This window comes from Chrysemys picta, chromosome 1, assembly GCF_011386835.1.
Source record: "Chrysemys picta bellii isolate R12L10 chromosome 1, ASM1138683v2, whole genome shotgun sequence".
In the NCBI taxonomy this organism is placed as follows: Eukaryota; Metazoa; Chordata; order Testudines; family Emydidae; genus Chrysemys; species Chrysemys picta.
The window spans coordinates 352286950-352307061 of NC_088791.1; the positions used below are offsets into that span (position 1 = coordinate 352286950).

The 20112-nt window shown below is 46.6% G+C and overlaps 2 protein-coding genes across 2 annotated transcripts; both read left to right on the forward strand.

Annotated features, from left to right (window-relative positions):
* Positions 1-8180: 8180 nt before the first annotated feature.
* LOC122173237 (olfactory receptor 52N4-like) lies at positions 8181-9119 on the forward strand. Its single transcript, XM_042847340.2, has one exon. It carries the CDS (start codon positions 8181-8183, stop codon positions 9117-9119), a length of 939 nt encoding a protein of 312 aa, XP_042703274.2.
* Positions 9120-14612: 5493 nt separating this feature from the next.
* LOC122173238 (olfactory receptor 52N2-like) lies at positions 14613-15551 on the forward strand. Its single transcript, XM_042847341.2, has one exon. It carries the CDS (start codon positions 14613-14615, stop codon positions 15549-15551), a length of 939 nt encoding a protein of 312 aa, XP_042703275.2.
* Positions 15552-20112: the final 4561 nt, after the last annotated feature.

The following is a 20112-nucleotide window of genomic DNA, read 5'->3' on the forward strand; positions in this document are numbered from 1 at the left end:
CAGAGGCTACTGGGCTGGATATTACAAATTCATGGGCAGTATGCAGTGGTATGCAGCTATGATCAATTGAAAATGGTTTTTGGTCCCGTATCTTGTGGCAGCATTCCCAGACATGGTGCAGATGACAGTACATTACACACAGAAAAAATAGCCATTGGGAATTGCTAGCCTGAACAGTCTGCAAGGCTCAGTTTGCCCTGACAATCTGAGCCCCTGTTATTGGCTAATTATTTCTTCACTCCCGGGGGAGGCTCTCAAGCTGGAGTTCTCCAGGGTCTATTTTCTGCTCTTCCCACTGCTCATGGAGCTGAGGGAATTGTCTGGGAGTCCAGCCAACCAGAGAGTTTTCAGGAACTGTACAGGGAAATCATAAAAGTCGCTGCCCAGCATGCCGAGTGTCAGACATGTGAGAATCATACACTGATCCTTAGATCTCTACATTCCTGTCTCAGTTAGGACATTTTGTCTCTCTGCTGCGTGGGATTTCGGTGAGTTGCCTGTTTCTGTATTAAAGTTAGTGCTGAGGGCTCAGGAAGAGTTCCAAGGTTCAAATCAAGAACCATCTGGGCAGGAATTCACCAGCACGGTGACTTGAACTGTTTAGTATTGTCAGAAACACCAAGGGATTTACCTGGTAAAATTGGAACTACAAATGTATTGAAAATTGATTAGACAAATAATTGTTTTTAAGATCAGTTCCTTGTCTCTTATTGTGTCCTTCTATCTGTCTCAGTAGCTTCCTTTATTGGGCTGTGAGTTTTTTTCTATGGTTCACTCAATTTTTCCAATTCAGCACCTTCATTGCCCTTTTAGGAAGTACAGCCAAGGACCCTGCAGTTGGTATCTGTGTTACCAAAGGGTTCACAACAAGAATGGGTCACACAATGGCCAGATTCTGCTCTCACTTTCTTCCATTAGTGGGTCACTCCAGATTGCCACTGGCATCCCTGAGAGCAAAATCAGGACCTACGTGTTTTGGAATCACTAACTTTCATGCCCAGTCTCACAACACTGCATAAACTGGGTGTTTCCTTCAGACTCTCTCAGCACTTTGTCAGAATACCACTCTCTGTAGTAGTAGGACCCGAAGCTGTGATTTGTGAGCTGGGAGCCAAAAGTTAAACACTAAGAGTAAAATCTTGATCCCTTTGAGATCAACGGCAAAACTCCCAACACGGCCAGGACTTCACCCTAAATCCACATATAAGAACTTAAATAATTGGCCTCATTTACACTGGTGATGAGCCTCCGGTGACTTCAGCTGGAGTGGTCGCATGGCCTCTGAGGACAAGAGAGCTCGTTTGGACCAAAGAAGAGCTGACAGGAGAGAAGAGTTGCTGAAATTTCAAACTCAGAGGTTTAAAGGTTTAGAAAAATTAGGATAACAATTTTCTTCAGGGAGGGAGAGGGGTTTGCTCACTCTGTGCCCCTGCATCTCTGGTTCTTCAGCGGACGAGAAGCACCAAAAAGCAGTAAAACTAAAGTATGTTTCTGGCTTAGAGGAAAGCAGGTGCTGCTGCAAATCTCACCAGGGGAGGTCCAGGAACACACAGTGTTTGAGTGTGTTTGGGAGGACGGGGGGACAAAGGGATAAACAGCATCCAAATCACAGTGGCATGGAGCCCTGAAACTGGGTGATATAGGAAATGAACATCCTGCCTAATGCACAGACCAAAGAGGAATAATGAGGCCTACTGGGGAAGAGGGGTGTCTCAGACAGTGACATAACATGGACCACACAGTAGCAGATTGTCTCTGACACCATCCACCATATGGACCATCTGACCACCTGTTAGCAATCCCATTACAGCTTCATGGTAACATCAGCAATTGCCAACACAGAAACACTGCCTCAGGAAGGGTTGTCCAGGTTCCTAACAGGCTGCAATGTAAAAGCTTTGTTTTGTTTTGAGGAAGAGTTACTCACGCTGGCTACTTTTAGTCTCCATGTCCTCTCTCCCTCCCACCAGGTCTGTCCCTCTCTCCTTCCCTGCACAGGCTGAGCCGCCGCTGGGGTTCCCTTTGCCAGAAAAGCAGTTCAGGCTGATCTCCCCCTTTTCCCTGGTGCAGGCAGACACTGAGTTTAACCTCGTCTGAGGAGATATTTCCGTGAGCTGTCGCTGTGGGGTCTGGCACCTGGTTTTGGTCCTGGGTGAGGGGTATTGCTGTGTGGCAGGGCTAGAATTTGTGGGGGTGAGGGGCCTACATGGAAAAGTGGTCAGCACTGTGGGTTGTGTGGTAGGGAGCGGGCTGTTCACAGACAGGAGGGCAGCACTGTAAGATGGTGGGGACAGGTAGGGGATTTAGAGGCAAGCAGTACTGCGGGGTTGTGGGGGCGTGGAGCAACATACACAGGGACAGGTGGGCAGCGCTGTTGAAATTAAATTTTTCTTTGTGATTGTTAGCTTGGGCCAGTCTCAGGGTCTCTTTACCTTGGCAGGCCACAGAACTGTAGCCCGGGTGTCACAACCTTGACTCAGTTCTGTTTCCAACTCAGTCCTGTATTCCTGTCTCTCGTTATGTAAGTTCAGGCATTTGACTGGTGAAAAGAACCGCGGAGCTTTGTGTGATTCTGCACCCCATATTCTACATAGAGATATTATTATGATATGATTATAGCATAATTATGATACATTTTATGCAAGATGAGTCATGTAAAATGCCATTGGAAAAGTTATGATTTTCTGAATAGGGTTATCCTATTTGTGTGCATTGATCCCTGGAGGGAAGCTCTGGGGCACCCCCTTATGCTGGGGGAGTCCAGGGTGACCGCTGCTACTGGGGGCTCTGGGGTGCCCACTGGTGATTTGGCATTGGGGGAGACCTAGGACCACTGCTGCCCCTGCTGGCAGGGGGTGACCCCGCCGACCCTGGACTGTGGCAGCCACTGCTGGTGCAAAGCAGCCCAGGACCCCCGTGATGGTGCTGGTGAGGGCCAGCCTCGCTGGCCTTGGATGGCAGCAGCTGCTGCTGGGAGGGGCCAGCCCCATCACCCAGAACCTCTGCACTGCTGCTAGTGGGGGGCGGCCTAGGACTGCCATTGTTGCAGTGAGGCTGACCCTGGGGCCACCTGAGCTGCTCTGGTGATCCTGGGTCAGTTGCACCTGGCGGCTGCAGAAGTCATGGACCTCCGTGACAGACTCACAGCTTTACCTATAAGTCATGGATGCTGTGACTCTAGAAGGCCATATGACCAGACCACATAACTCTGGACTCCATATTGGTGAGTTTGTACTTTTCCCACAAACCAGTCTGGGAACCAAGTTTTGAAACAAAGTTTTCCCATCATGCGCTAAAGCTATATAGGGCAGGGAGTGACATCGTCATTGGTTCTTCACTCCCCAAAGCAAAGCAAATGCAGCTTGTGCCTTGAGATTCTGCCAGACTGCTTATATCATCAACCAGGTGAGAAACTGCCGGTTAATAATTAGTCTAACTACTGTGTTAAGCTTAGTTTGTTTTCTTTATTTCCTAGGTAATATACTTTGATTTGTTTGCTAGCCCTTATAATCACTTAAAAACTATCTTTTGTAGTTAATAAACTTGGTTTTATGTTTTAATTTAAACCCAGGATGCCTTTAAGTGAAGTGTATGGGGGTAAAATCTCAGCTTGGTAACCAGTGTGCATTGTCCAACTCACAATGAGAGAGGGGAGAACCAGGTAAAAAATTCATACTAGTCAGAGTTTGGACCAGAGCAGGACAGTACAGCTCTGGGGTCCTAGGCTAGAGAGCTGGTGATTATTTTGGCTGTAGCCTCTCTATTGTTGGTTCATGCAGTGGCTGGTCAGATAACCTGCGTGTAACTGCAGCTGGGTGTGTCCCTGCCTGTGTGAATGCTGGTTGAGTGTAAGACCAGGAGAAGGTCTATAGCCTGTCAGAGCAGCGCACTGAGAGAGGGAGCCCAGGCTGGTGAGTCAGAGGAATCTGTGGTACCCCCAGACCAGGTTGCACCCTGGGGGAAACATCACACTTTGTTCCTCAGCTGCTTCAATCTCATCATACCCTGACCCCTTGTGTGTCCTCTCCTTCACCAGGTGAGACTGCCCTGATTCCAACAGCACACTGCTCGCCAGTGTCATCTGCATGTTCCCCAGTCATCCCTGGCTCCCACAAACTCCAAGACGCCTCATACTCCCCACAGCTCTTCCTCTGCAGGGGGTGAGGTGTCTCCTATCACATCTGCTCCCTTGGCTGAGGGGTAATCACTGGCTATGTCTCACCAGTGAGAAATTCCCACAAACACTTGGTAAATGCCAAGGCAGGCATCTGTATGGCTTTTCTTGTTAACCCATACATATCACGTGGTGCTTCAAGGCTGCTACGTAGGAACAACTCACAAGCAGAGAAGTTTGCACATTATATAATGAGAGCGGGCAACTCTGGGGCATGTGAACCTAGATAAATACAGCTGCCACAAGCATGAGCCACTAGAAGCTGACTGAAACAGTGGGCCACTGGGACACAGATGTTAAACCCAGGATGATTTGGGACCATTTGCTAGCCAGCTCTGTTTCCCATTAATGGCGAGGGGTGTACATTCATTCCTCAGTGTGGAGATTTTATGGGGTCAAACCATTATTTTTGTCACCTAAACGTTCATCCATGCAGTGCCTCATGGCATACGCACCTAGTGTAACATTTCCAAGGCACCGAAGTCACATGAGAATTTCTCCCTGTAGGGTTAAATTCAACACGATTATGAATAGAAAAAAAGGCACGAGCTTGCAGGCAAAATGTCTCCAGTTGACTCCTGGGGACATGTTTGTAGATTCCAAGGCCAGAAGGGACCGTTGTGATCATCTATAACACAGGCCTGAGAATTTCCTCAAAATTATTCCTAGAGCAGAATTTTTAGAGAAATGCCCAACCTTGATTTAATTATTCTCAGTGATGAAGAATACATGAAGACCATTGGTAAATTGTTCCAGTGGTTAATTACTCTCACCATTAAAAATGTACACCTTATTTCCAGTCAGGGTTTCTTTACCTTTAACTTCCAGCCATTGAATCATGTTATACCTCTGTATGCTAGGTTGAAAAGCCTATTATAAAATATTGGTTCACCATGTACCTAGTTACAGACTGTTATCCAGTCACCCCTTTACCATCATTGGTAATTAAATAGCTTGAGTTCTTTGAGTCCATCCCTATAAGGCAATATTTCTAATCTTTTACTAATTCTGATTCTTCTCTGAAACCTCTTCAGTATATCAACATCCATCCTTAATTGTGGACACAAGAACTAGATACAGGTTTTCAACAGCAGTCACAGCAGTGCTGAATACAGAGGTAAAATAGAGACAAGCACCTACAAGATCTCTATCAAGCATTCTTAAAACTACAATACCCACCTGCTGAAGTGAAAAAACAGATTGACAGAGCCAGACGAGTACCCAGAAGTCACCTCCTACAAGACAGGCCCAACAAAGAAAATAACAGAACACAACTAGCTGTCACCTTCAGCCCCCAACTAAAACCTCTCCAGCGCATCATCAGAGATCTACAACCTATCCTGAAAGATGATCCTTTACTCTCACAGAACTTGGGAGACAGACCTGTCCTCGCTTACAGACAACCCCCCAACCTAAAGCAAATACTCACCAGCAACCACACATCACTGAACAAAACCACTAACCCAGGAACCTATCCTTGTAACAAACCCCGATGCCAACTCTGTCCACATATCTATTAAAGTGACATCATCATAGGACCTAATCACATCAGCCATACCATCAGGGGCTCGTTCACCTGCACATCTACCAATGTGATATATGCCATCATGTGCCAGCAATGCCCCTCTGCCATGTACATTGGCCAAACCGGACAGTCTCTACAAAAAAGAATTAATGGACACAAATCTGACATCAGGAATCAAAATACTCAAAAACCAGTGGGAGAACACTTTAACCTGTCTGGTCATTCAGTGACAGACCTGCGGGTGGCTATATTACAACAGAAAAAATTCAAAAACAGACTCCAACAAGAGACTGCTGAGCTAGAATTGATATGCAAACTAGACACAATCAACTCCGGTTTGAATAAGGACTGGGAATGGCTGAGCCATTACAAACATTGATTCTATCTCCCCTTGTAAGTATGCTCACACTTCTTATCAAACTGTCTGTACTAGGCTATCTTGATTATCACTTCAAAAGTTTTTTTTTCTCTTAATTAATTGGCCTCTCAGAGTTGGTAAGACAACTCCCACCTGTTTATGCTCTCTGTATGTGTGTATATATATATCTCCTCAATATATGTTCCATTCTATATGCATCCGAAGAAGTGGGCTGTAGTCCACGAAAGCTTATGCTCTAATAAATGTGTTAGTCTCTAAGGTGCCACAAGTACTCCTGTTCTTCTTTTTGCGGATACAGACTAACACGGCTGCTACTCTGAAACCTGAGAGGTAAAATTACTTCTCTACCTCTCCTTCAGATTTTCCTGCTTATCATCCCAGGATCACACTGGCTTTTTTCACCACAAGGTCACACTGGGAGCTCATGTTCAGCTAATTATCCCTTTATGCCCACAAATCTTCTTCACAGCCATTGTGCTTCCCATAATATCCTCCCATCGTGGAAGCATTGCCTGAATTCTTTGTTCCTAAATATAGATATCTACATAACTCTATTAGAACACACATATTATTTGCTTCGACCCAGTTTACCAACCAGTTCAGATTGCTTTGAATCAGTGATGTGTCCTCTTCATTATTTACAATCCCACAATTTTGTGTCATCTGCAAACTTCATCGATATCCAGGCATGAGAATGGTTAGGAGCTGAGTTGTTGCCACATGTCTCTGCTTATACTTGTCAGGTAATATCTGTAACTTATGTCTCAGACAAAGCTGGTTGCCTGCATGAAAGTGTCTCACCAAAAGAAACATGGGAAGCAATAGAGGTGCAGGCCTGTAGCCCTAAATACCAAGACCCTTGTGCCCCTCATGCCCATTCTGTTGAGCACAAAGTCATAGCCCAGCATTAAAATGACTGTTTCCCTGGGGGAAACTTGGCTCTTTTCAATATAGGTCCATCTAGTCCAGTGTCCTCTGACAGGGACAGCCCAGATGTTGCAGAAGAAGTTGTAAGAAACCAAGCAGTAGGTGGATTCAGGGATGACCTAACCGTCCCTGAGGGTGTCACCAGCAGCTACCTCTTGGCTTGTGCCCTGAAATACGTTGGTGTATAGACATTCCAACATATGTATTTAACTGGAACTATTGTAACTGGATAGTCTTACTATCCATCTAAGTCTCCCAACCCTTCCTGTTTCTCATTTACCTCAGGGCCTCAAATACCTCTTGTGGCAACGAGTTCCTCAGTCTAATTAGGCATTGAGTGAAGAAATCATTTTTTTCCCATTGGTTTTGAATTTTCCACATTTCAGTTTAATTTAATGTCCTCTTGATATTGTGTTATGAGACAGGGAGAACACATTCTCGATCTACTCTCTACTAGTCAGTATTTCATAGACTTTTCTCATGGCCCTCTAATATACCTCCTTGTTAAGGTAACAATCCCAATCTTTCCAACCTATATCATTAGAAGAGTTTCCCCGGGCCCTTGATCATTCTTGTTGACCTTGCCTGAACCCCTCTATTTCTGTAATAACCTGTGTGAGAAGGTTGCCCCATTCTTCAAAGAGGAGGCCAGAGGAGCATGAAATATTGACTGATCGGTCTCATGGCATTGTATTTCCTTTATGATTTCCCATCCCAGTCCTCCTGGATCCCAATGTTTTGCTTAGTTTCTGTCCATACTTCCACTGTGAGCAGGGTTTCACAGAGCTCTGTACCATGACACCCAGGTCACTGTCCTGAGTTCATACAGTTAAATTAGAACCTTGTAGGCTGTTTGAGGAATTCAAGCTTTTTCCTCCAATGGTTGTGCACGTTGCAGTTATTGACATCGAAGTTCATCTGCCATCATGTTGCCCATTCACCTTGCTTGGTTAGCTCCCTCTGAGGACTTCTCTGGACTTCACTATGACCTAAATAATCTGGTGCCATCTGGAAATGTTGTCACCTCACTGTTCACCACCATTTCTAGAGTGTTAATAACTATAAAATATTTATTGTACTATTTGTTATAAAGCATGTAATCCCACTCACTGTGCTTCTCTCACTTCACAGACACCTTGAGCATTTCTGTGCCCAATCAACACATAGACCACCTCATGGCAGATTTCAACCTCAGTGACTTGGACCATTCATCATTCATCCTAGCGGGAATCCCTGGCCTGGAAGCTGCTCACCTCTGGATTTCCATCCCTTTTTCTACGTTCTACATTATTGGCCTGTTTGGAAATTTCATGGTTCTGTTTGTTGTAGGCAAAGAGCAGACCCTACATGAACCAATGTACCTGCTGCTTTGCATGCTGGCGCTCACAGAAATTTTTGCATCTACTTCCATTGTGCCAAAGGCACTGTGTATATTTTGGTTCAATTTGAAAGGAATTACTTTAGGTGGCTGCCTCACCCAGATGTTCCTCCTTCATGCGGGTTCTGTGACACATTCAGCCGTCCTCGTGACAATGGCCTTCGATCGCTATGTTGCCATATGTAACCCTCTGAGATACGCCACCATCCTCACCAATGCACGAGTAGCTAAACTAGGGCTTGTGTGTTTGATAAGAGCTGTTCTCTTCGTTCTGCCCCTGCCCCTGCTCCTGAGCAGGCACCCATTCTGTGCCAACCGCATTATCCCCCATACGTACTGCGACCACATGGCTGTGGCAAAGATGTCATGTGGGGATATCACAGTGAACAGGATGTATGGCTTAGTGATAGTATTTATAGTCCTTGGGTTTGACCTGACATTTATTGCCCTGTCCTATGGACTGATCATCAGGGCCATCCTCAGAATACCCTCCAAGGAAGCCCACCAGAAAGCCCTCAACACCTGCACAGCGCACATCTGTGTGATGCTGATGGCTTATCCTATCTTCCTTTTCTCCACTCTGACATACCGATTCAGTCAGGGCATTGCTCCCTACGTACACATCATCTTGGCCAATCTGTATTACCTCCTCCTTCCTATGCTCAACCCTATTGTTTATGGTGTCAAAACCAAAGAGCTTCGTGACAAAATGCGCAAATACATCTGCGGAATGTGATCACCTAGGGCCACTGATTCCAAACCTCTGTGACAAGAGGGGTAAAGGAGATCTCCTCATTAATCAATGGTGCTCTGTCCAGGTTTGGTTGAGCTCACCATTGTGTAAGTTCACAGTCTTAAAAGCTCCTCACACCTAACATCTTATCACTCTATCACCAAGCACTGCTCTCTCTGTTGCTAAGTTCCCTCTCTCTGACCATCACCTGATCTCTTTCAGTGTCATCCATCAGCCCCCACCTCCACACATCCTGTCACTTCACCTTTCTTTGACTTCCAGACCACCAGAAGATACTGCAGCTTTCTGAAGCACGGAGGCTTCCCATTAGACCCTGTGTGAACAGCGTTCTTGATCAGTTTGATGAACTAAAGCTATGCTTTCTGATAGTCAAAAAAAAAAGAAAGCAACTATAATATTGAACTTCTTTATCATAAGTACAGTGATCCGGTGAGCAAAATTTCCCTGAATTTAATAAAAAGCAACAGAGGGTCCTGTGGCACCTTTAAACTAACAGAAGTATTAGGAGCATAAGCTTTCGTGGGTAAGAACCTCACTTCTTCAGATGCAAGGCATCTTACCCATGAAAGCTTATGCTCCCAATACTTTTGTTAGTCTTAAAGGTGCCACAGGACCCTCTGTTGCTTTTTACAGATTCAGACTAACACGGCTACCCCTCTGATACCTGAATTTAATATGTCCTTACTTTAGGAAGCCTGGAAGATAAACCAAATGTTTCAGTTGGAAAGTGCTAATACAGGAACTCTGCTGCAGGAATTGAGGACATTCTAGTAGAGTTGTGAAACTTTGTGTTTTTAAGAACTGGACCGTGTTATCCTAGATTTGAGGGTCTGTGCCCCAGAATGTGATCAAGCCAATTACAACCATAGGGGGTGCACTCATTCACTATGAATTAATAAAAGAGAACACCACATAGTTAAGGGTTAATTGGAAAGCAGGCTTTTAGATGCAAGGTTAAAATCTAGCTGGCAGTATCTGCTAATCAGAATGGGAGGAGTGGACAACAAGAAAATAAATTAGAAAGAAAGTAGATAAATGGATGTAAACCTTGAGTCTAGATGCCTATGATATTAGAAGTTTTTTGAACGTTAGGGAAAGTGATGGGGTCACTATGACCTATGTGTTTTGTAGAAGTTATAAAAGATTAGCTAATACAGCGTACTTTGGAGCAGTCCTCTGAAGGCATCTTGAGAGACATTTTTCCTGAATCCCTTTCTCCCTGGTGGGTAAGCAACTGACCACTGTGAACCTGCTGTTAATTACTCAATACTGTTCCAGAAGTTAGGTAAATATCTGGAATGATCTAAACCTAGTGCTTATGTCTGTGTGTGCTTAAAATCGAATAAACTGCAGTGTTAGACAAGAGCATGTTTACTTGCATTTAATCCTTGATCAGATAGAATTGCTGCTTGGGGTGAAAGAGTTAAGTTGAAAAACCTGTGTAACGGACTGCTGTGTTAAACTATGAAATTGCCGTGGAAACCAAAAACTTACCACTTTGTACAGTTGATTTTTATAGTTGCTTTCAGCTGAAACTTTCAAAATGCACACTAACTATTCCCGTTGTCCAAGGCATCAAATTTAGGTGTCGAGATTTCATCTTGGACTTTGTGAAAGAGATGAAACAGAGACTGCCATCAAATGTCCAGGTGTTTAGGAAACACTATTTTACTAGGAGGGTGGTGAAACACGGGAATGGGTTACCTAGGGAGGTGGTGGAATCTCCAACTAATTCAACTCAAAATATGGACATTGACTACTATCGTTGAATGCATTTAGAAAAAATAATAATGTAATGGTCTTGTAGTTTTTACACTACATATGTTTTGGGCTCCATTTGGCTATTTTACACTGTTACTGGCCATTTTTAAAAAACACCTGCCAACCCTCAATTGGGTTACAAGTACCAGTATTGGGGTTTTAATTTTGAATTTGATTGTCATCTCTTAGCTTTGTTGCTAATGTAAACAAACTCCTGCTGTGGCTTGTGGGTTTTTTTTTTTTAAATAAATCAAATCTCTACTAGGTATCTAACAAAAGCTTTCCTTTGTTACTTGAAATATGGACCAATGTGGTAATAAAAAACAACAACAACATTTGTTTCAAGAAATACATTTAAGTTGACTTGGGCCACATTTCGATTACTTTTTAAGTGACTTGGGGCTCTTAATGCAGTTGAATTCTGACAAACCTGAGCAGCACCTCAAGTGGAGCTGGAGTCAGCGCAGCAGCAGCTGGAAACACAAGGGCCAGAGAAGCAGCCCAGGAGGCAGAGATGTGCCAGAGCCAGAACTCGTTTGTAGGCAGAGCAGCAGTCCTCAGGGCCGGCTCTAGGTTTTTTGCCGCCCCAAGCAAAAAAAATTTTGGCTGCCCCCGTCCCAGCCATGGGCTCCTCGCCGCACCCCCCTGCCGCCCCAACCCTGGGCTCTTCCCCACCATCCGTACCCCCCTGCTGCCCCAGCCCTGGGCTCTCCCCTCCCAACCTGCACCCCCCTGCCACCCCAGCCCTGGGCTCTCCCCTCCCAACCTGCACCCCCCTGCTGCCCCAGCCCTGGGCTCTCACGCCCCCCACCCGCACCCCCCTGCCGCCCCAGCCCTGGGCTCTCCCCTCCCAATCTGCACCCCCCTGCTGCCCCAGCCCTGGGCTCTCACGCCCCCCACCTGCACCCCCCTGCCGCCCCAGCCCTGGGCTCTCCCCTCCCAATCTGCACCCCCCTGCTGCCCCAGCCCTGGGCTCTCCCCTCCCAGCCTGCACCCCCCTGCTGCCCCAGCCCTGGGCTCTCACACACCCCACCCACACCCCCCTGCCGCCCCAGCCCTGGGCTCTCCCCCACCACCCGCACGCCCCAGCCCTGGGCTCTCCCCCACCACCTGTACCCCCCTGCCGCCCCAGCCCTGGGCTCTCCCCTCCCAACCCACACTCCCCTGCCGCCCCAACCCTGGGCTCTCCCCCACCACCCGCACCCCCCTGCCACCCCAGCCCTGGGCTCTCCCCTCCCAACCCGCACCCCCCTGCCGCCCCAGGCCTGGGCTCTCCCCTCCCAACCCGCACCCCCCTGCCGCCCCAGCCCTGGGCTCTCCCCTGCCAACCCGCACCCCCCTGCTGCCCCAGCCCTGGGCTCTCACGCCCCCCACCCACACAACCCCTGCCGCCCAGGCCTGGGCTCTCATCCCCCCACCATTGCCCCCCACACACACCTCCTGCCGCCCCAACCCTGGGCTCTGAGTGGCACAGCAAGGGGGCTGGGGGGTGGAGAAGGGGTAGGGGGTTCCGGGGGGGGCAGTCAAGGGACAGGGAGTGGGGGGGCTGGATGGGGCAGCGGTTCAGGGGGGGCAGTCAGGGGCAGGGAGAAGGTGGGGTTAGATGGGTCAGGGGTTGGGGGGGCAGTCAGGGGGGACAGGCAGCAGTTGGATAGGCATGGGAGTCCCAGGGGGTTTGTCAGGGGACAGGTAGGGGGTGGGTCCTAGGGGGGTAGTTGGAGGAGGTCTCAGGAGGGGGCAGTTGGGGACAACGACCAGTGGGGCTTAGGGGATGGGGTCCTGGGAAGCAGTTGGGGCAGGGGTCCCGGGAGGGGGTGATCAGGGGACAGGGAGCAGGGGGGTTGGATGGGTTGGGGTTTCTGTGGGGGGCAGTCGGAGGGAGTGGATGGGGGCAGGGTGGGGCTACCCTCCCTCCCCGTGGAGTGTCCTATTTTTTGAATGTTAAAATATGGAATCCCTACTCACAGGGCATCTCTCCATTCACCGCAGGCTGCAGCATGAGGTCTCAGCATCCTCACTCCCTCCCCCTCTTTCCTGTTGCTAGTGGCCAAGCGACTGCTGGGAAATGTAGTTCTTTCCCTGCTCCAGGGCTGGCTCTCTAGGCAGGGAGCTAACCAAGGAACTACAGCTCCCAGGGCCCCCTGTTGGTTCTCAGCTCCCAGGCTGGATCCCTGCCGCCCCTGCAAATGGGCTGCCCCAAGCATGTGCTTGCTTTGCTGGTGCCTAGAGCCGCCCCTGACAAATGGATACTGGCAAATACCTTTGATACCAGAATGCTGGGAGAAGAAAGCCTTTTCCACAACCTTTTCGTTGCATGAATTCAGGATCTTTTCATTTGGCCTCCACAGCGTAGCAGCGACCTTTCAGAGGATGATAGACGGAATATTCTTGGGCGGTACACTGCTATGATCCGTAAAAAATGGTTTTTGGTCCCTTATCATTTGGCAGCATTCCCAAGCACGATGCAGATGGTGGTACATTACACAGAGAAAAAAAAAAGCCATCATCAATTCTTAGGCTGCACAGTCTGCAAGACTCAGTTTGCACTGACAATCTGAACTCCTGGGATCAGCAAATCATGTCTTGACTCCCAGGGGAGGCTCTCAGGCTGAAGCTCTCCAGGCTCTATTATCTGCTCTTCCCACTGCTCACGGAGCCAAGGGAAATGTCTGGGAGTTCTGGCCAACCTGAGAGTCTGGAGGGACTGTACGGGGTAACATAAAAGTCGCTGCCCAGCACGCCGAGTGTCAGACGTGAGATTCATACACTCATTCTCAGGGCTCTGTCTTCCTGTCGCAATAAGGAGATTTCCTCTCTCTGCTGAGCGGGATTTCGGTGAGTTACCTCTTTCTCCATTAAAGTTAGTGCTAAGGGCTCACAAAGGGTTCCAGGGTTCAAGTCAGGAACAATCTGGGCAGGAATTCACCAGCACAGCAACTTGAACTGTTTAGTATTGTCAGAAACACCAACAGATTTACCTGGTAAAATTGGAACTACCAATATATTGGAAATAGTTTAGACAAATATTTGTTTTTAAGATCAGTTTATTGTTTCTTACTGTGCCCTTCTATCTGTCTAATTGTCCCAGTAACTTCCTTTTTTGGGCTGTGTGGTTCTTCCTCTGATTCACTCAAGTTTCCAATTCAGCAACTACACTGCCCTGTTAGGAGGTGCATCCACAGCCTCTGCACTGGATATCTGTGTAACCAGAGATTTCACAACAAGAATGGGTTGTACACTGGCCAGATTTTTCTCTCACATTCTGCTTTCAGTAGGTCACTCCAGATTGAAATCCACCCGGCTTTTGAAATCCATGTCTTCCATGTCTGGTCTCAGAACGCCACATAAACCATGGGTTTCATTCAGACTCTTTCATCACCCGAACAGAATAGCACTCTCTGTATCAGGACTCAAAGCCATGAGTATCACAGCTCAGAGCTGAAAGTTAAACAGTAAGAGTGAATCTTTTCCCATTGAGATTGCCTATTCACCTGGCTTGGTTAGCTCTCTCTGAAGCCTTCTGTGGACTTGAATATGACCAAAATAATCTCGTGCCATCTGTATATGTTGCGACCACACTGCTCAACACCCATTCTAGATTGTTAATATTTGCAATACAGTTTGTTATAAAGTGTGTAACCCCCCTCGCTTTGCTTCTCTCCCTTCACAGGCACCTTGAGCATTTCTGACCCTGATCGACACATCGACCACCTCATGGCAGTTTTCAACCTCACCCACCCTGAAGCTTCAGAATTCATCTTAATGGGCATCCCTGGCTTGGAAGCTGCTCACATCTGGATTTCCATCCCTTTCACTACTTTCTATAGTATGGGCCTGTTGGGAAATTTCACGCTTCTGTTTGTTATAGGCAAGGAGCAGACCCTGCACAAGCCGATGTACCTGCTGCTCTCCATGCTGGCGCTCACAGAAATTGGCACGTCTACTTCCGTCGTGCCAAAGGTGCTGTGCATATTTTGGTTCAATTTGAAAGATATTACTGTGGGTGGCTGTCTCACCCAAATGTTCTTCCTTCATGCGGGTACTGTTATGCATTCAGCCATCCTTGTAACAATGGCCTTTGATCGCTATGTTGCCATATGTTACCCTCTGAGATATGCCACGATCGTCACCAATGCACGAATAGCTAAGCTAGGGCTAGTGGGTTTGATAAGAGCTGTTCTCTTCATTCTGCCCTTGCCACTGCTTCTGAGCAGGCAGCCATTCTGTGCCAACCACATTATCCCCCACACGTACTGCGACCACATGGCTGTGGCAAAGTTGTCGTGTGGGGACATCACAGTCAACAGGATGTACGGTTTGGTAATAGTATTTGTAGTCATCATGTTAGACCTGACGCTTATTGCCCTGTCCTATGGTCTGATCATAAGGGCTGTCCTCAGAGTATCCTCCAAGAAAGCGCACCAGAAAGCCTTCAGCACCTGCACAGCCCACATCAGTGTGATGATGATGTCTTATCCTTCCTCCCTCTTGTCCACTCTGACATACCGATTTGGTCAGGGAATTCCTCCCCATGTTCACATCATCTTGGCCAACATGTATTACCTTCTCCTCCCCATGCTCAACCCTATCATTTATGGGGCCAGAACTGTAGAGCTTCGTGAGAAATTGCTTAAATACACTTGCAGAATGTGATTGCCTGGGCCACTGACTTTAAGCCTTCATGACAAGAGGGTGAAAGGTTATTTCCTAGTTAATCAAAGGTGCTCTGTCCTACTTTGGCTGAGCTGAGCATTGTGGAAGTTCAGAGTCTGAGAAGCTCCTCACACCTAGCTTCTTATCACTGTATCACCAAGTACTGATCTCTCTATTGATGAGTTCCTTCTCTCTCACCATCACCTGATCTCTTTCAGTGTCACCTATCAGCCCCCACCTTTACGCACCCTGTCACTCGGCCTTTCCATTACTTCCAGACCAACAGAAGATATGACAGTTTTCTGAAGCAAGGTGGCTTTCCATTATACCCTGTGTGAACCGGTATCTTGTTCAGTTTGACAAACTGAAGCCATGCTTTCTGATAGCCAAAGACAAATTAAGCAAGTATAATGCTATAATATACCTGATTTCCCTACATCCAATCCTTTAGGAAACCTGGAGGATAAAACAGGAAAGCTGCTGCAGGAATTGAGGACATTCTACTAGAGCTTATTGGTGAGAGTTCTGAAACTATGTGTTTCTGAGAAATGGACCGTGTTACTCTGAATTTGAGGGGAATTTGTGAAACAGAGATTCCCACTATATGTCCAGGTGATTGAATCGCTAGCATTACTAAGTTTTTCATGACCTAGATTGGCTGATGTCTCATTTTTGCCATTGTTTTGTGGAGACCTTGGAAGGATGGAGCAGCAGAGGGGAGTTTTGCCTATGGTTCACTGGCCTCATACTCAAGACAACCAAGTAGACCAGTTTTGAGTTAAAGGTCTGTTACTGTGGACAAAGACTTTAGTGAACTTGAATTCTTTGCTCTTTTATGGTTGTTGCTACCATTTAGCAATGCTGTAGTTGAAAGACTGGTTTCTCAGATGAACGTGATAAAAAACGAAACTGTGCAACAAGATACAAGAGGAACTTTTAGAAAACATTCTTCATGTTAGAGGATATATACAACAATACAAAATCAGTTGTGAAGAGCTTGCACCAATTAAACAAATTATTGAACTGGTCACTGCTGATATGTATGACCAGCAGCAGAAGCATTTTACTTCCAACAAAGACACTGAAGAGGAAACAGACTCCAACGAGAGACTGCTGAGCTGGAATTGATATGCAAACTAGACACAATCAACTCAAGATTGAATAAGGACTGGGAATGGCTGAGCCATTACAAACATTGAATCTATCTCCCCTTGTAAGTATTCTCACATTTCTTATCAAGCTGTCTGTACTGGGCTATCTTGATTATCACTTCAAAAGTTTTTTTTTCTCTTACTTAATTGGCCTCTCAGAGTTGGTAAGACAACTCCCACCTGTTTATGCTCTCTGTATGTGTGTATATATATATCTCCTCAATATTTATTCCACTCTGTATGCATCCGAAGAAGTGGGCTGTAGTCCACGAAAGCTTATGCTCTAATAAATTTGTTAGTCTCTAAGGTGCCACAAGTACTCCTGTTCTTTTTTTGAAGAGGAAACGGAGCCTTTTAGAGACTAACAGTAACAAAGTAATCCAACTCAAAATATGGACATTGATTACCATCATTGAATGCAATTAGAAATAAATAATACAATAATGTTATTGTTGTTTTTATACTACATACATTTTGGGCTACCTTTGGGCTATTTTTAACACCCTATTTTGCCGTTTTTTGTTTGAAACACTTGCCAGCCGTCAATCGGGATTCAAATACCAGCACTGAGGTTTTGATTTTGCATTTGATCGTCATCTCAGAGATTTGTTGGTAATGTTGGGCTGCTGGGCCTTGTAGCTTCCTTTTGTTTTCTTTCCTTTTGAAATCAGATCTGTGCTAGGCAGCTAACAAAAGATTTCATTTGTTACTTGATGTATAGATCAATGTGTTTATTAAAATCCTTTGTTTCACGAAATAGATGGGGCTACTTTTAGGTTAGCTTTTAAGTGATTTGGGGCTATTAAAGCAGTAGAAATCTGGCAAACCTGATGCTGTACTTCAAACTGCGCTGGAGGCAGAGCAGCAGCAACCAGAAAAACGAAAAAGGTCCAGAGAAGCATCCCTGAAGGCAGAGCTGGGCTGAGGCCACAGAAGCAGCACTGAGCCAGAAGAGTTGGAGGGCAGAGCAGTGGTGCTGAGACAGAGATGGCGAGCTGTAGTTGGAGCAGACCAGAGCAGGGAGCTGGATCTGCACAAACCAGCTGCACCAACTGGGCCACGGCTGAGCAACAGTGGGGAGCTGCAGGGCCAGGATGCTGGATGCCGACCACAAGTAACATGGCAGCTGATCACAATGAGCAGCTGGGGAGAGGAAGGTTGACCCATGTGTAGAGGGCCCAGTACAAGGAGACATCACCTGACAAGAGGGCCGTGAAGACTGGACTCAGAAGAGAGGATGTCAATCTGATGTGGGCCAGATGCTGGTGAGAAGGGTCCTGCCACTTAGAGCCTGAGGGCATGTGGCCACTGCCAAAGCTAGTGTCTGACTTGGCAGTATCACCGCAGCACAACCAGAGCGTGGCAGGTGGCCTGGGATGTGTGATGAACACACAGTGAACATTTCTTACATCCCAGATACTGCTGTTTGTCCGTGCGGGGTTCCTTGTTTCCTTGAACTTTCCCATTTATCCTTAATTTTCTTTCAGTCACTGTTTAATAAATTGTATTTGGTTTGAACTTAATGTAGTGATCAGTGGGTCAGGGAGGAGTCCAGTGTGAAGAGAGTATCAGGGGGTAGCTGTGTTAGTCTGTATCTACCCCGGAGTGGGGACACCCTAGCCACTGTCCTAAGTGACCATGATAAGACTGGGGTTTTAGTCTCTCAGGAATCCTGGACTCAGCCATGTCACCATTATGAGGACTCTTCCACACAGGAGAGTGGAAGGGGAGTCCTTGAGGTCTGGCAGGCCTTGGGGTAAAGGGAGTAAGAGTGGGAACTTAGACTCTTTCACTAGCCAGTTCCCCTGGGACAATACAAAAGCCAGGAAAGTTCCCAACAATAGTTCCCCACTTATATTAGGGAATTGTGAGAAAATGATGGGTTGGATTTTAGTGATGCATAAATAGATGTGTAATTTGTGATATCTTTAAATAAACGATAAAAGTTGAAATGTGTAACTTTGGGGACCACACCTTCTGTGTAAGGTAAATGTAACATCACTGCACTAGACGGTTTCCTAGAGACTAGTATAGTATAAAACCTTTTTCTGTTCTATTTTATTATGAGGTTAGAGCAGTAAACCAGACATTGTTTATTTGGCCTCTTGAACATATTTCATAACAAATGAAAGCTTGGTCAAGGAATTGACTGCACAATTGATCAACAACCAGTATGAATCACTCCTTCCTCTTATATTTGGTATTTAGACAAAATGAAGATACACACAGGAATAATTCTCCTGAGCAAAAAAGGACAATGAAATTTACTAGCCTTCAGCATTAAAGAAATTAATGGAAAAATTTAGTTTTGTTTTTTTTTCATTTTGCTCCAAAGAAAGATTGGAACGGTAAATGCTGTTTCAAATTTCCTGCAATCCATAAAAAACAGACCTATGGAAAGCAGCAGAATTACTTCCCAAAGCCAGTGAACTTGTAGCTACATTTCAAAATGAGTTAAGAGAAGCCAAACATTGAGCAAGTAAATTAACAAGAAAATGGGGCAGACAAATCAAGTCTGAAAAGAAGTGCTTGAGAAATGCAAAATTCAGGGGAGCAGCTCATTTTGTCGCAGACTAGGGAGGAGAGCAGACCTGCCACCGACATCTCTAGGGGAGATGAGCTGAGGGAAGGCAGAATTTCCCCCTGAAAAACTGCCCAAAGATCTCTTTCTAAGGGAAGGGAGGGCCTGCTGAAGGGACAGCCTGAGAGGGAAGCATTCATCTCTCATATGACTGCTGGACTTGATTGATCCCCTTTATATGCTGTTTGGACTACCCCAGCAGGGGAGAGCCGTTGGTCTGAGCTGGCCAAACCACAGGAGGAAGCAGTTGCTGCCTGAGAGGAAAGGAGAATGACAGCACTACATGCAGCCACCAGAGGGTGCCTCGGGGTGAGCAGACACTCTTCACGCTGCCTACCCCAGACCGAGACCTTGTGGACAACGGCAGGGAGGTGGTAGGAAGTGGCCCAGGGATGGCCACCTTACATAGGCGGTGGGTATAATGGGCCAGGAGAGGCTAAACTTCCTCTGTGGTTGTCAAGACGGGCCTTAAAAACCTCTAAGAATGGAGATTCCACCACCTCCCTAGGTAACCCATTCCAGTGCTTCACCAACGTCCTAGTGAAATAGTGTTTCCTAATATCCAACCTAGACCTCCCCCACTGCAACTTAGAGTCATAGAATCATAGAATATCAGGGTTGGAAGAGACCTCAGGAGGTCATTGAGTCAAACCCCTGCTCAAAGCAGGACCAATCCCCAACTTAATCATTCCAGCCAGGGCTTTGTCAAACCTGACCTTAAAAACCTCTAAGGAAGAAGATTCCACCACCTCCTAGGTAACCCATTCTAGTGCTTCACCACCCTCCTAGTGAAAAAGTTTTTCCTAATATCCAACCTAAACTTCCCGCA

Coding starts and splice junctions, on each gene's coding strand:
- LOC122173237 (XM_042847340.2), top strand. CDS start 8,181: ATGGCAGATTTCAACCTCAGTGACTTGGACCATTCATCATTCATCCTA.
- LOC122173238 (XM_042847341.2), top strand. CDS start 14,613: ATGGCAGTTTTCAACCTCACCCACCCTGAAGCTTCAGAATTCATCTTA.